General features: G+C 42.4%; 1 protein-coding gene across 23 annotated transcripts; it reads left to right on the forward strand.

The window, feature by feature from the left end:
- The first annotated feature begins 2,411 nt into the window (after window positions 1–2,411).
- LOC123166965 (GDSL esterase/lipase LTL1) lies at window positions 2,412–9,221 on the forward strand. 23 transcript variants are annotated; one of them, XM_044584807.1, is made up of 9 exons: window positions 2,412–3,045; window positions 3,640–3,767; window positions 3,869–4,111; window positions 4,754–4,838; window positions 5,742–5,871; window positions 6,233–6,324; window positions 6,432–6,525; window positions 6,721–6,786; window positions 6,871–6,915. In XM_044584807.1, the coding sequence occupies exons 2-5, from the start codon at window positions 3,687–3,689 to the stop codon at window positions 5,747–5,749; spliced, it is 417 nt and encodes a 138-aa protein (XP_044440742.1). In that variant the 5' UTR covers window positions 2,412–3,045; window positions 3,640–3,686; the 3' UTR covers window positions 5,750–5,871; window positions 6,233–6,324; window positions 6,432–6,525; window positions 6,721–6,786; window positions 6,871–6,915. The 23 variants fall into 23 exon arrangements, 22 of the variants coding, with proteins under 22 accessions (XP_044440742.1, XP_044440743.1, XP_044440745.1 ...); XM_044584808.1 differs by having other exon boundaries at window positions 6,452–6,525; XM_044584810.1 differs by having other exon boundaries at window positions 5,742–5,861.
- Window positions 9,222–12,553: the final 3,332 nt, after the last annotated feature.

Genomic DNA, 12,553 nt, shown 5'->3' on the forward strand with positions numbered 1-12,553 from the left:
GACCCGGGAAACGACCCAGTTGCATGAAGTGACGATCTTGGCTTTAGACATTTTTTGACTACAAAGGAAAATATTGTTGCGTTAAGGATTGCGATGCTAAGCCGACCAGTGATCAAAAATTAAGTGCTACAAAGGTCGACATGATTAAACCAGAAGATTGTGCCAGGTTATATGGATTGTGAGCGAATATTGGCGGCTTAACAAGGGGACTAATGGTATATGGTGGGTTATGATTTATCATATAAGTCGCCCCCATGATTGCAGTACAGCAGATTGGAAAGTAAATTTTTACTAAGTGATGGACAAACAAGTTCTGCAGATTGGTGCTATGATTTTGGATCTACAGCAGTTCAGAAAATGCAAATAAATTTTAAACCTAAGGTGGCGGCGGCAGAAGTGTTCATGTGCTCAGATGAGATCTTCTACAAAAGGGATGTTTTTGTTATTAAAATAAATGCTGAAACTACTACCGCATATCTTTGATGATCGAGCTTAGATCTAGCTATGCAATCTAAAGAAGCCAGAGGGAGAACGGCGATGAACTCCGATGAACTAAACAAACCCTAGCGCAGATCTGATACGAGTCGAAGTATGTACCTGGAGATGTTGATGAACTGCGGAGGGGTACCGCCGTGTTCTGGTCAAGGTCGGGATGATGCAACGGCCAAGGTTGATGCAGTCGACGGAGGCGGCGGAGCTCCGGAAGCGTCGGTCGTCCCGAGGAAGGAGAAGAATAGGCAGGGATAAAAGTGAAACCAGGGGCCCCCTGTCCCTATTTATAAGGAGATGGGTAAATGGCATGCACGGGAATCGAGGAGGCTGAAAAAATAATTATGTGGCTATACGGACGCCTCGATTTTTGGGAGGTCCATTAAAGATAAAAATCTATTGAGATGTTCTGGGCTTTGTGCGAAGTTAAAGTGAGATGACGTCATGGCGGGATAACACAATTCTGAGATGTGATGTCACGGCGAGTTACAATGAAATGGTAAAGAATTGACGATGGAAGATTCTACTAAGTCAAATACTGAAGATTGATGTGAACAAGTTCAAATCAACCTAGGGCCTAATGTTGGGGATATAACTACTGGGTATGACCCGCCCAGGAGGGGCCGGGTCATGCCGCTAGCGGCTTTAAGATGAAGAGGCCCAAGAAGATATGAAGATGGCGGTTCATAGAGCAAGCTTATTGAAGGCCCAAGACCCGGGGACGACTTGAGGCCCACGGGTGTGAGCCGCCATATGTTTGACTTGTATTGTAAGGCAAGCTTAGTTAGATACCAAGCCAGACACATCTTGTATGAGCCGGCCGGGACTTTGTAAGCCGCCGGCATCAAGCTGTATATAAATGGGTGACCCGGCGGCGGGTTAACTCAAGGAACAATCGATCGAGAACTAGGTCAAGCGTATTCGCTCCCTGGTAATCGAAGCCCAAGCAATACAACCTAAAGTAGGAGTAGGCTATTACCTCATTGAAAGGGGCCGAACCTGGGTAAACTCTCTGTGTCCTTTGTCCCGTTTAACCCCTTTTAAGCTAACCTAGTTGCGATGGCTCCACACCTAAGCCCTTTTGCTAGGGCATCTGCCATGTTAAGTCCACGACACAAACGGTTCATCCGAGTGGGCTGTTTGCCGCGTATCACACACATCCTATTTACACGAATCATTTGTGTTCTTTTGGCTCATCTCAAACAGTTCATCTATGTGAACTGTATGCCGCATATCACACACACCTGTTAAGTTGAACCGTTTTTGTTGTGTTCCCTAATCGAAAATAGTTCGTCCGAGTGAACCGTATGCCGTATATCACACACACTTTGATCTGGCTAACCGTTTCTGTTGCATTCCCTAATAGCAAACAGTTCATCTGAGCGAACTGTATGCCGTATATCGCACACACCTTGATATGGTTGCACGTTTCTATTGTTCTATCTCATTACAAACAGTTTGTATGGATCAACCATATGCCCTGCATCGTACACGCAACTAAAATTGAACCGTATTTGATGTCTCCACCATCGCAAACGTTTTGCATCTTTTTTGACGGGTTTTTTACATCACCGTTTGCGATTAATGCATGCGCACAATTTCGTCAAAGGGTCTTTGATCGTAGTGTCGCATTAGCAGCATCCTGCAGTAGTGAATCTCTACTCCTAATGTCTCAGTTGGTAGTCTCCGTTCCAGGTTTATTTTTGTCCCACCTCACTCGGTTTATTTTGGTACCTCCTCCCACCTCACGCTGACCCGCTATGAACCGAAAAAACCACGTACCGAGTCCTCCACCAGCCCCCGCGCTCTTCATTTCGTAACCACCGATCGCGCCCGAGACAAGCAACAAAGAAAAAATCTACGAAAATTAACCAGTGATAAAAAAACCTGCAAAAAATAAACCCGAGAACGAATCGCACGAGCGAGGCCTCCTGCCCTCGAGCGACCAGTCGCACGCACGACTCGCACACCAGATCACTTCGCCACCGCCCTCCATCCCTTCGCCACCGCAGATCCATCCTGCCGCCGCCGCCGCTCCATCCCTCTCTTCCCTCCAAGCTTGTCACCGGCGACGAAGCGTACGGCGCCCTGCGGTCGTGATCGATCGCCTCCAGGAACCTACCACGCGCGCCGAGGCGAGGGCCTCGTGGACTCCGTCCGTCGCCGCTTGGCCGAGGACCTCGTGATGGATCGATTATTTCTCAGCTTGGCGCATGCCGTACGGCAGCACGCCGCGCGCAGTTTCCTTGGATTCTATTCCATCTCTTCGCGTCCGCTTCCTCTAATTGTGAGTTTTGGCTGTAATGCGTTTTACAGATTCCCATCTACTATACTTCCTATGTAGTGCATATCCCGTTCCTCCTTTTACAGGCTTCTCAAATCATTCGTTCGTTCGTGCTGGTCATCCTCCTACATCTGTCTGTCTCGCTCTCCGATTGATTAATCGTGTTCATTGGGATTTAAAAAGAGGAACATGGATTTTTGTTGGTGACTTGTAAGCAGCAACAAGATCTTGCAATTTCTAATTTTCTAGCCATCCACGTGAGTACAGATCAGGTACCTTGTTCCCTGCCTTGCTTTGCATTTTTTATTTAATCAGTAGTGTTCATAATTTCATCTGTCATATGTGTTGTTTGCTACTTCCATGCCTTGCTCCAGTAATTAGCAAGACTGCTCCTAATTTGACAGTTTTTAGAATAGATACAACTGCTTCGAATTACGAGGAATTAGCTTTAGTTAATGTTAAAAAACCAGAATTAGCTTTAGTTAATGTTAAAAAAACAAGTGAAAATTTTAGGATGATAACAATTTGAGTGGGCATGAAAGTGTACCTTGTTTACCTAATATTCGAAATATAAGTGTCGATGACAAGATCACAAGAGCGAGCAACTTTTACCTTTACTGTTTATGATCCTGTTTTTTCGATAGGTCACATGTTTGCAACATAGGTTATAGTGTACGGAGTATCTTTCGGCAAGAAAATGGTAATATGAATGCTCATATTTTATGTGGCATTAGGGCCCCTTTGTGTTACCTAGCCTCGGGCCCCTGAAATCTCAGGACCGGCCCTGCACTACGTTATCCTCCCCTCTGCACCATTTCTCTTTCGGTTGGGAGAGTAGTTCTTGACATTGCCACATGTTTGATCAGGCAAGTACCTCGGGGCAGAGCCCGCGCTGCCATACCTGAGCCCCTACATGCGCGGTGAGAACCTGCTCGTCAGCGCCAACTTCGCGTCCACCGGCGTCGGCATCCTCAACGACACAGGCGTGCAATTCGTAAGCTCCACGCGCACGCACACACACATGCTCGAATCATGTATACGTATCTACAATAATGCAATGGAGATGACAATAATGCTGTATGTGTGCGTGTGCAGGTGAACATCATCAGGATCGCCCAGCAGCTGCAGAACTTCCAGGACTACCAGCAGAGGCTAGCGGCGTACGTCGGCGAGGACGCGGCGAGGGAGCGCGTGAGCCAGTCGCTGGTGCTCATCACGCTTGGCGGCAATGACTTCGTCAACAACTACTACCTGGTGCCCTTCTCCGCTAGGTCCCAGCAGTTCGAGATCCACGACTACGTCCACTTCATCATCTCCGAGTACAAGAAAGTCCTCGCGGTAATAATAATTAACCTCTTCTCTTACTTACCACTAATCAATTCCCAAACATGCAATATTTCTGCTCCAAAACATAATTGCATTTGTAAAACATGATTAGCATTCAAGGTGAAAAATTGCCAGGACGTTTTTTGTCTTCTATTTTGTCAGTATGGTGCACAAGAGTGGTAGACCTAAAATTCCCAAAATTAGACAGGGAAATGAAATGTTTGCTGCATGCCGGCTAGAACAGTAGTGGAAAGAGATGAGTCTTTAGACTGCCTGCCCGCCTGCCTGCCTGATATGATGGTGAGAGAGATGGGTGGTAGCACCGTTGAAGTCATTTTTGTAGTGGAGTCATTTTTGGGTGGTATGTTCAGCAAGCAATAAACTGACACGCGGCCTGTAGTGTTCTGCACGCCGAAATCAGAAGCACACACTGTTTCTGGTAAGAGTTGGCCCATGAAGCGAGAAACGATTTTATTCATGGTTGATAGCCACTTTGAGTAACTGTCTGAGACATCTTCACTGCGGAGGCCTAACCCTAATGAGCTATTGCAATATATTATGCAGTACCCTAATTGTTCATTACTAAATTCTAACTGCTTGAATTCTGATTTTCATATACATCTTAATATTTCAGTCGAGTTTCCTACATTGCAGGGTGATATGGATGAAGGAAAAGAGGCCAGCAGTGCTGGGCTAAACAATTCAGGGAGGTATTGGATTGGCCTCTGTAGAAACTATGGTAAAGGTAACTTGAGAGTGCACTTTAGGTCTTTATTACATTTCTAAAATGGTTGCTTATAAGTTTTAGCTATCCTATTGAGTAAATCTCAATCTCTCATGGTTGGGATAAACTTTCTCATAATGCATTCATCTATATATGTCAGAGAGCTAAATTTCTCATAGTGTCAGAGAAAGAAGGTTTGAATATTATTTTCTTGACATGTATCTTATTTCATTGACGCAATACTAACTAATCTATCCAACCCATTTGTTCAGAATAGACAAAGGTGAATACTCGGGTAACAATTTGTTGAGCAAACCATTCCAATAATCCTATTTGTTTCAGGCATAGCTAGAGTGTATTACAACAGAAGAGTTTCTTGTGCTGATACTTGAAAATCTGCACTCACCTAAATAATGAGCTCCTGCACCTGTTTATCCACCACATGTATCCTGATTATCAAAACAAAGATACTCGGATGCTTGACAATATTGTTACTGAGTCTAGAAATCTTGTTACTGTGATTGTCCACCACAGGCAACCATTCTTTGACTTTGATTGTTACTGAGTCTATATGGTTATAAAAAAATAATATCGTGTGAGAAATCTTGCTAGCTGAACGAGGTTCCTGGAAATAGATTACATGTTGAAGCCTAGAAGTAAGCAATTAAAGTGCATATGTACTTGTAGACAGAACACGTTCTTGATATCTTTGATTTTAAATTGTAAAGGTATTGTCATTTCTAGGACCACGTACTCATCTGCTATGCATTACTTGGCTTCGTGCTCTGTTGGTGCTTTTCTTGATTACGAAAAGGGTAGAACAGAGTGTTGGCATTCGCTGCTTTATAGCATATTTTTTAATACGATTTTGGATATTTTGTTTCCGTACTGTACCTTAGTTTGGGACTTATTTTGCAGGCACCTAATCTTGGGCCCCTAGAAGAAGGAAACTCAACATGCATGGTTCTCATTAGAGGCAACCAGACCGTTGTTGAAAATATTGATGATTCCTGTTGTGTATTCTCAAGGAATGGTCAGGTTTAGTACTGTAAGTATTTTCTTGTTAAATATATTTGGGTGGTGCCCAAAATGCAGAGGTGAAAAGCAAGAAACATAAAACTACCTCTGAAGAAAAGTTCACCACGCCTCCGAGAATGTCACCCTGCTTAGTTGAACGGAAGTTTAATGATATTTAGTTTAAGTGGAAAATTGATCAAATCAGATCATCTAACCTTTGTAAACTAGGCAACTGAATCATCTCATCTCGACAAAGTTCAGTACATGGTGAAGATATTAGAGTTTGACTAATTCTCTTGAAAAATGAATCACCTCTCAACTTGCGTCGCGGGGCTAACAAAATATAGGTACATGGTGAAGCCAAGTGACACTCTTATTTTTCTTTCATACAGGACCGTTGCGGTGCGTAGAAGAAAGGTGCTACTTTCACTTAGTTCTCTCAGTTCTAAGTTGGGACTGCAAAAATTTGAGGATTTCCCCACATGTGAGTTGCCTTGATTAGTTTTGGCTTAGTTAGTGAAATGAACTGGAAGTAACTTCTGAATTTGTTTGACTTTGTACTTGCTAGAGACCTAAAGTTTTTGCTTCTAGCATTTCTCTTTTGTAAGCAGCATGGCAAACCCGGTTTCAAAGTAAAGACCTGAGGAAGAATGTGGATTGATCATTGTGATTTCAAGTCCTTCAGGTGATTGATCACTGTGGTAATTCATTCTTTTGTCAAATTTGATTACAATTGGGGTTGGAGGGAAGCAACAAAATTCCTATCCTGTAATAGACGTTTTTGGTGTGTGACTTGATAGTTGTTCACGTCGATACAAAATTTCATTCATGTGGTTTTTTAAGGCATTTGAATTTAACATTGTTTTTATGATTGTCTAAGAGCTGGAGCTATTAAGACTTGGGACAGATATATACAGGTAACAGGGGCCTACAAGATCCAATTCATGTTAGTTACCTATAACTCTGTACCTAAATGCATCTTTCATAATGTTATTTCTGTAATTTATAGAAGTAAACAAATTCCTTACAGGTTTGACAGTTCGTCAAAATAAACAAGTAGTATTGATGGGTAAAGGTGGGTACTGATTTAGTATGAACAAGTCTGCATGTTTTAGAACTTCTGTATTTTCTGAGTTTTCTTTCGTTCATGCATTTTCCGAGCTTATGTATTTTTTGAGTTTTAGCAAGCTGGAAATATGGCGCTTATTCAGAAATGTGGCATATCAATATCATGTGCTTGCATATGTAGTATCCAGATAAAAATGATGTGCAATGATGAATCCTGACAATCTACACACACATCACTGTATTTTGTTCACTTGCTTGCTATTTCTGGACTATTATTGATGGAGCAGCAGAAGAGGCTTTTAGTGTTATAATATATGTTCGACTTATAAATTCAATAGCTGAACAAAACTTTCAAAAAGATTACTTTGACTGACTAAAGTATGGACATATATACCGCGTGTTATCGTTTCTTCTTCTTCTTCACTTAACTACATGTGAAGCTGAAGCTGAGCCAATGTGCTTTTCCAGAAGAAACTGAGGCACATCAATCAAACGCCAACCCACCTGCTATTGGCACTAAATGAGGAAGGAAAAAGAACATTGTCCCTGAAGGCTCAAGACACACAAACAGGAAACTGAGTTTGGGAAAGGTGGTTGTCTCCTTGACGCACACCATGGTGCCCTTGTCTACTCTCTGTCTTCTTCCTTGCACAGGTATTTTGTTTCAAGATTTCGTAAGTGGTCCGCACTGACAAATGAAATACGCAGAAAAAGATACTTATGTTGTTTTGTTCTTGCAGACACCTTTTTACTGGTAGTAGGTTCTCTCATAGCATTTTTCGGTGGAGTTGTACTGGCATCTTTGATTGAAGTTTCTTTCAACTGGTTAGTTATAATCTTCCCATTTCTGAAATTTCAAAGTCAAATGATTGGGGAATGCATCACACTATCCATTAGTTCAGTCAAGCTCACATTATTGGCAATTGAGTTAAGTCTTATATTTATATGCCTGTAACAATCAAAACTTTCTAAAATGAGAAGTGATATGTTAATTTTTTAAGAGACTGTGATTATGTTACAAGCATATACATCACTGGCAATGCGAAAAAAACTAATAATACATTTTCCCGTTATTTTAGCTAAAATAATGGAGCACATTTTATTTTATTTTATTTGCAATCTGAAGCCTTGGTTGTACTTCAGTCTCTGGCAATTGGTTTATTTCTTGTGGTCAATTTTGGAGCAGATGATGGGTTGTTGGTTGTAGTGATTTGATATTTTAATGACTATTCATATCAATGATTATGCTTGGCCCCATGAGAAACACACGAGGAAGAAACGATTGTGAGATAGGGAGGGGAATAGAAAGATGACGAGGAGATGCATTTATCTACCACATCACAAGCATGAAATATCATCACATGTCAATTGTCTATGACTCCCATATCATATAAATAGAAATCCAATATTTTTGTTTCTTGTGAAGTTGGTTCACTTTATTCCCTTCCTGTTAGAGTTGATGCTTGAGATCTAGGGCCCAAACAATTTGTGACCATAGACTGCTCAGAGTTGTCCTATTTGATCTTCAAGTGCAACCCTTCCATTGTTCTATTGCATCTCTGAGCCATATTAGCATACATTTCTAATCAACAATGAACTACCGGATTTACTTCATGTCAGTTGTTACTATCTCTTAGAAATTCTTTCTGCATTCATCATATAAGCAATTAAATTCACTATCAGCAAAGTTCACTGCAAGTTTGCTGCACAATTTTTATTTGATAGATACACATGAGATTATTATTTTTCTTTACGTTTGTTGAATATATGAATAATTCATTTGAGAACAGGGACAAAACATGACAAGAAAGGGGAAGAACTAACCTACATGGAGCTTGGTCAAGGTCGTCGCTCATGTTTGATGGCATTGTTTCTGGTTCCACCGACGTTGTCGATGCCTGTTACCTATAGCCCCTTTGCTGCTTTCCTCGGTCGGGCGTGGTCCATCAGCCACTGCATGCAGACAATAGAATTTAGGCCAGCAATTGTCGCTTATCTACGCTACAGATCGACCCATAGACAGGGAAAGGAAGCGATGGTTGGTGGGGAGAGGAGCCGGGGGACGTGTTGTGACGGGACAAGAGGCGCAGTGGCAGGGAGAGAAGGTGAAGACTACGCCATGTGAGTTGCTGATGTTGTGCCTTATGCGGTGGGGATAAGGGATGTGTGATGTGCTTGTGTGGTGAGAGGCGAGGAGTGGCTTTTCCTTTTTGCGGGAGGTTTTTCATTTTTGTCTATTCTATTTTTATATTCAAGATACATACAATTATTTATCATCATTATAATCTAGATAATAAATATTTATTTATTCCATTAATGTGTTGAATTATTTTGTTTTTGATTTTAATATGCTCTCATGGAATGGTAAAAAATTGGTCCATCCCATTTACAAGTTGAGTACTCTATGTTTGCACGTTCTTACATTTTCATGTGAAATCTTCATGCTAACTGTATGAAGTACTCATGTAAGATGGTTACAAGTCAACGAAGATTTTTTTACTATAAGTGCACAAGTACTGTGCGAAGGAAGCTGAAGACAATATTCCTGATATTTTAGGAGATGTAAGTGAGGTGGAATAATGAAAATACATTGCATCAAGTACATTTTTCGATTGTTACTGTAAAATTTTTCTATACATGTGAAATTGGAAGTGCATAGCTTATGTATGCAATCAGAAAAAAATTTAAAAGGCCCGTGGCAACGCACGGGCATTGTACTAGTTGAGTTAATGGACGACGTAATTTTAGAAAAGTACCTTTTGGTTTAGCGTTTTTAGGAAAGTACCAATTGGTAAGATTTAGTTTGATTGGGTGTGTGTAGGGGATGGCAAGGAAAGTTTTAATTTAGTTAAGATTTTGAAAATTTTGATTTGATTTGATTGAGTTAATGCATGACGTAATTTTAGGAAAGTATTGTCTGATTTAGGATTTTAGGAAAGTACTGTTTGGTAAGATTTGATTTGATTTGGGTATGTGTAGGCGAAGGCAAGGAAAGTTTTAATTTAGTTAAGATTTGATTTAATTTGATGGAGTTAATGCATGACCTAATTATAGGACGTAACTTTAGGAAAGTACTGTTTGAAAACCTATTTACATTGGTTTTTTATTTTATACGTTTTAGGGAAGTACCGATTTGGGCCGACTAGGGAAACCCAACAGTTGGGTTGATAGAAAGCCCGACCGCATCCCCCACAACAGATGGCAGGCGTCGGGCATGCAATTGAGTATGGTCATGTTCTGTTATTTCACTCCCATACTTTGTTGTGTAAACCGTTAAAGAACATCATATGACCGCATGCCGACCAAGGTAACACCAAATCAGACGAACCGAGCAACAAATTCTGATGCTGGTATTGCCCATAGTCCACGCAATGCAAATGTGATTGCCGACGCTTTTAGCTGCAAAGCCTATTATAATAACCTCGTGCTTCAACCAAGTCGGCCTTCTCTTTGTGAAGCCATCCGGAGTCTCAACCTTCAAACTGTTCCTCAAGGTTATCTTGCAAGCCGTGAAGTCATCCAACTCTTGAAGATCAAATCCGTAAAGCTCAACCATATCATGGTGATCAAGAATGTGAAAGAAGGCCTTAAAGCAAGCGTTCCTAAGTACAAGTGATCTTCCATTGATGGTCAAGATACCGTGTTCTCTAAGGATCGCATTGTTGTGTCCAAGCATGACGATTTGTGGAAAGTTATAATGCAATAAGCTCATGATATACCTTGTTCTAACTCGGAACCGGAAAGCAACGACCCTCCACTGACCTGGAAACAAAGCAGGAGAGGTGCTTGGCATAATCCAACCCGACGCACACCAAGAGCCGAATAAACCGTGAAGATGGCCACCTGGGGATCCCTAATGCGTTTTCATGAACTTCCCGGGGTCCAAAACACGCCATCCGTCCAGATAACGTGATCACACACAACCTAACATCAACCCAACATGACACACGCAAAGGGAAGTGGAGTGAAACGACCAAGTAAACCTAAGGGAAGAGCATGATCATAGGGCACATGCAGAAACACATACATTGAACACAATAGCCGGGCAGACCGCGGTGTCCAAAAGCGGGGCAGACGTCTGAATACACGCCATCCGGCCAGGGGCTGCGATGGCAGCAAGCCGGGTGGCCAAAGCACCTCCACATGGCCCATACACGGACCAACCACGCAAGTCAAGCATGAGGGCCATCCATCCATAGGTCACAACTGGAAAATCACAGGTCGACAAAGACAAACTCCACTAACCAGCTAGCCCTGGTAGCGTGCAACCTGCCTTGTGTATCTGGTATGCCTATGACATGAAAACATACACTATGATGTTAGTTTAGCTCGACTAGTTGATCTTGCTTGTCTTGGGAAGAAAGCATAGAGAAATGCAACATAGAGGCAAAACAAGATGCATGGAACACGTTTCATTGATTTGCAAAATTACAACCTGTAATGGCACACTTCTCATTGGACCTTTAAATTCATTCACTTCGGAATCGTGAGGACAACTATGAAGTTAAAGGGGACCGTTACCAATGTTAACTTATAATGAGATATCAGGCAACGACAACACGTTAACCTAAGAGGCTAACTACTGCACCACGGGCAACCGAGAAGCAAGGCGCACCATTTATCCTTTTTTTGAAGAAAACGCGCTGAGCACACTCGACCGTGCTCCATAGGTACGCCATGACTAGCTGGCCACCTGCCATGCATTGAACCCATTGCCCAATGACTCCTTCATGTGTTTTTCTCAGGACGATGCTGCAATAGGTGCACTGTTGGGCTCCTATCCAACTTCTTATCTATAGTTTGTTTCAGCGACCGGGCTGTCTACCGGCATGGCAGTTTTGGAGAACATGTAGAGAATTTTACATGGTTTTTAGCTGGTGGAGCCGAGCCCGGGGCACTGGACGCCGTCTGTGGTTTCATTTTCAATGAAATGGCCGTCTGTGGTTTCATTTTCAATGAAATGGAACCAGGGGTACGATTCAACACAAACATGACAGTTGAGCATGCATTTTTTCATTCTATTGGCAGTCCTCGATGACCCCTCGCTCGTTTGAATCCCTAAGTATGTCATTGTGACGAATATAGAGCTCCTCTATTGGTCTCCCTATGGCTCCAATGCAAGAGCATATCTTCGTATGTTAGACACTTGAGGTACCTTACTCAGGCAGGTCCATAAGCGAACATCATTCATCCAGAAAGCAAATGAATGCGATTAGGAGGCACTGAACATACGAAGAACCAAAAAAATAAGGACATTAAATCACATTGATGCTCTCAAAATATATTTTGGCTATGAAGGGCCCTAAAACGTTCAATTCACTAAAATCAAGCGTCGCCCTCCTCACCATCGGCGTCGTTGAATGGACGAGCTGCACAACCACTCCCACATGATGTCCCACCCTCGATGAGCGGCAATGCCATCCCAAGCAAGGCAAGATATTTACCACATGTCATGCTGCGGCAAGGCCCATCGATGGACACATGTGCAGAAGGCCGATCGATTCCTCTGCATGAAGCTCTGACAGGGTCTACGCGATGATCCTCTGTAGCCTATGGGTGGGTCCCTGCTTGGGAAGCTCCAACAGAATCCTCATCGGGGGAGACGGTGAAGATGGCGTGGTCGATGCGTGATGATTCGTACACAA

The sequence above is a fragment of the Triticum aestivum genome, chromosome 7D (genome assembly GCF_018294505.1).
Source record: "Triticum aestivum cultivar Chinese Spring chromosome 7D, IWGSC CS RefSeq v2.1, whole genome shotgun sequence".
NCBI lineage: Eukaryota > Viridiplantae > Streptophyta > Magnoliopsida > Poales > Poaceae > Triticum > Triticum aestivum.